Raw genomic sequence first — 3,993 nt, 5'->3', positions numbered from 1 at the left:
CTCCCATAAAAAAAAAACCCACAGAACCCTCTGGGCGACAATTGACCACCCTCTTTTTTTTTTCTCTCTTTTCCTTCGCACACTCTTCAAATACTGTCCGTGCTCCCAGCACTGTGACTCTTCTACTCTCTCAAAACCAAGAGAGAGAAAGAGCAATAACACGCACAAACACATTCACATCTCTCTCTCTCTCTCTCTCCATGCCGATTGGAAGCCAGAACCCTGCGTGGCTCTACTCCCTCCTCTCGGAAAAGTTCTTTGCCCCCTGTTTCCTTCACGAGTTCTCCAAGAAGAACGAGAAGAACATCTTCTGCCTCGACTGCGTCGCGGCCATCTGCCCCCATTGCCTCTCCCTGCACCGTTCCCACCGTCTCCTCCAGGTCTGTACTTATTCGCTGTTCGAACCCTCCACCCCAACCCGCCCCCTTCTTCCCGTGTGTTAATTAATTTCCTTTTTTTTTTAAACGATCAGGTGCGTCGGTACGTCTATCACGACGTCATTCGGCTGGAAGATCTCGAGAAATTGATCGACTGTTCCTTCGTTCAGGTGGGTACCTCCCCAAATCCTTCATTTTTTTCTTTTTTCTTCCGCCCGAACATAACGAGCTCTCTTACGTGTATGGAAGCAGGCGTATACCACCAACAGCGCGAAGGTGGTGTTCCTGAACCAGAGACCCCAATCTCGGCCCTTCAAAGGCTCGGGCAGTATCTGCAACACATGCAAGAGGAGTCTTCAGGAGCAATACCACTTTTGCTCCCTCGCCTGTAAGGTAAGCAACGAAAAAAGAACAAGAAAAACGGGAAAGTAATAATAATTCAAGCTATAGCTTAAAAAAAGGCTGTTTTTCTCTCTGGTGGTTTCCCGGCAGCTTATACGGTGTATATACGTATGCAGGTACATTATTTGGTGAGCTGCGAGGGGTCCATATCGAGATATCTATACGACTGCGAGTATCTGCCCCTGTCGGAGCTCGCGTGCCCGCAGCAGGAGGGTTTGAGGGAGATGGACGACGGCCCGATGACTCCCAGCTCCATACTGGACGGCGAGATCTCCCTCCGAACGTCGTCGTCATCGGGTTCGAGCGGGAACAACAACGGCACGGTGGCCTACACGGCGACCACGGAGTTCGTCAGGAGGAAGAGGCGGACCGGCGGGAACTCTTACAATTCCCGAATTGCACCTGCACCGCCTTCCGTCTCCTCCGTCCCCGCCTTCAGCAGGAGGAAAGGGGTTCCTCAGAGGAGTCCCTTCTTCTGAGATTTTCCCGGAATTCTCAGTAAGGCAAACTTGGAAATGTCATACAAGGACTAGAGGGGGAAGGGAGTGAACGAGCGGGGGTTATCTATCGGGCTCTCCTCGGCGCGCAATTTTGGAATCCGTGGAAATGAAATTTCTGGGAAAGCAGTTCTCTGTAAATTGTAATCAGATGGAGGCTATTTTGGTCGTTTAAGTATCTTTTCGCGCTCTGTTTTGCAGACTGTCGAAAATTAAAGAAAAACGTTCCCCTCGAATTTACCTATTCAGCCTTCTCTCTCTCTCTTTTAAAAGGGTAAATTTTTCTGAATCCCGAAACAATCTGATATGATTCTGAAAATAACGAGATTGCCCCTCTAACTTTCCCCTTTAGACGCTACTGTAGTTTGAGAAAAAAAACTCCGTCAATGCAGAGGGATGTGATGCTGGTCTGAAGGGTTAAATGGCGAAAGTACCCCTAGCATTAACCGGGAATAGTTTGGTCATTGGTGGAAATAATGAGCTCCTCCTTGCCTGTGCGGGTTCTCTGCGGCCGTACGCCGCGCAATAAAGAGGGCAAAAGCAAGGGTTTGAGAGTATTTTCGTCATCTAGCGTGGATATTCCTCGAACATAGTCGCCGTGGTCTGAAAAGAAAGATTCTTGTAATAATGCGTAAGATCTTGCGGTCCCGTCTCCGTTTATCCGTTGCCGGAGTATGAATTCGGCCCCCCTCCTCCGGTCGCGGGATCCGACACACCCCCTTCTTCCCCTGCATTATGAAGTATTGGAGCATGAGCTGTTCAAGACGGGTTCTCTGATACAGTATCTGGCGACATCCGACCTTAATTCAAACTGTTCAAGACGGTTCTCTGAGTATTTGGCGACATCCGACCTTAATTCAAGATGTCGCCAATACTGTATCAGACAGAAGGTTGAAATTTGAACATTTCCAATTTGGCGACATCCGATCTGAATTCAAACCGTTTACATCCCCAAGCGGTTTCTGTTTGTTTTGCTTTTTCTTCTCATTTTTTAGGGTAAGTTTGGAGAGAGGAAATATAACTGTTACTATCAATATTCTCTAACCCAAAGAGAAATGCTCCTGTATCTCCAAAGAGAAATCGGGCATTCGATTACACAACTAAAAATCTCATTCATAGGATTTCCTAACCAAGGAGAGCTGTTTGTAACTCTTACACTGGAAAACATTGGCACATTTATACTAAAATTACAAAAAAGGCAATGCCTTGAAATTAATTACTTGTGAATTTAGTTGATAGTTTCAAAGCATACAAATTTCTTCCAATAAATTCAGTATTTCCCTGGCATTTGCGATTATTGATTAGTGGTAGGGATGTAAAGAAATTGGGTGTAAGCAGTTCCAGCATATGTTTGTTATACCCTATGATTCTCCAAGATCCTATGGGTTTTTTTTTATATTTCAAGATCCTGTGATTGCAAATCATATTCTTAAGGTGTCAAACATGAAAAAAAATTGTGATTGTGATTGCTAGCTGTAATTGTTCATCCCACCTGTGACTGAAGCAAACATGCAAGTCCAATTTGAAGCATGGTTTTAAAAAATATTGACTCATCACTAGGCTCGTCCTTGAGTGACTCGCCCGGTTGTTAATTTTATATTTTATATAAAATATATAAATATATATTATATATTTTATCAATATATTATCTATAATATATGATATTTTTATAAAATATTTAATGTATAATTTTATTAATATATGTATAATCATATTTATATATATATATATATATATATATATATATATGCATGACTCGGCCATACTCCGCTGACTCACTCATGACTCGGTCGGGTCAACTTGATGACTCAACCGAGTTTTATATAAAACGAGTTTCTACTCATTTTGACCCAATGACTGGCCATCCAGGTCGAGTCAACCGGGTCACTGGGTTGACCCAACAAGCTTTTAAACTATGATCTGAAGTGCCTACTCTTAATATAAATCTGTTTAGGAATTTATCCAAATTGAATAAGATCTTATTGGATCTAGACCCAGATTTTGATTTCGATGTAAAATCACACAACCAAATCCAACCCAATTGACTAATAAGATCTTGATGGTGAAACTCATTCAAGAAGTATCACTCTTAGAGATATAGATATGCGAGATAATTGTGATATGGACTTGCGCTCCTATGCATATGGTATATTGATGATGCATAAAATGTGCATCATTTTTATAGGTTATTCATACATTTTTCGTGTATTTTCAAGGTTTAAAACCCATGTATTGATGTATTTAGGTACAAAGAGGTCACAATTCGAATTTCACTTGAATCAAAGTTAAATTGAGGAAAATAATATTTTTTTAGGGTTTTGGATCAATTTTCGAGGCAGAACATATCCAGATCTGACCCAAGAGCTCAAATTTGAATCTTAGACTAGACCCAAACCTTATAGATCCATAAACCCATGTGATCAAAAGTATTTTCTATGAATATTTTTTTAAAACCCCCTCTTTGTAATGAACTTAGGTACTTAGTTGCAAATAACATAGAATTTAGAAATTAGTTAGAACTAAAATTAACTTTAGGTGGCTTTTTGAATTAGGTATAACTTTAGGGATATAAATAGTTTAGAAAAACCTTAGGCTAACATTTTTGGAGTTTGGAAAATCGTCTCTCTTTCTCCTCTCTTTTCTCTCTCTCCTCTTTCCCTTCTTCTCTCTCACACGACCTCCACTTTTCTTTTCGATCTTCCTTCACTTTTGTTGTG

General features: G+C 41.5%; 1 protein-coding gene across 1 annotated transcript; it reads left to right on the top strand.

The window, feature by feature from the left end:
- Positions 1-200: 200 nt before the first annotated feature.
- On the top strand, positions 201-1,258 carry LOC149834940 (protein RGF1 INDUCIBLE TRANSCRIPTION FACTOR 1-like). Its single transcript, XM_090009488.1, has 4 exons — positions 201-380; positions 473-547; positions 630-770; positions 896-1,258. The coding sequence occupies exons 1-4, from the start codon at positions 201-203 to the stop codon at positions 1,256-1,258; spliced, it is 759 nt and encodes a 252-aa protein (XP_089865614.1).
- Positions 1,259-3,993: the final 2,735 nt, after the last annotated feature.

Source organism: Nuphar pumila, chromosome 6 (assembly GCF_984573655.1).
Source record: "Nuphar pumila chromosome 6, dmNupPumi1.hap1.1, whole genome shotgun sequence".
In the NCBI taxonomy this organism is placed as follows: Eukaryota; Viridiplantae; Streptophyta; class Magnoliopsida; order Nymphaeales; family Nymphaeaceae; genus Nuphar; species Nuphar pumila.
This window is presented reverse-complemented; position numbering and strand designations above follow the sequence as displayed.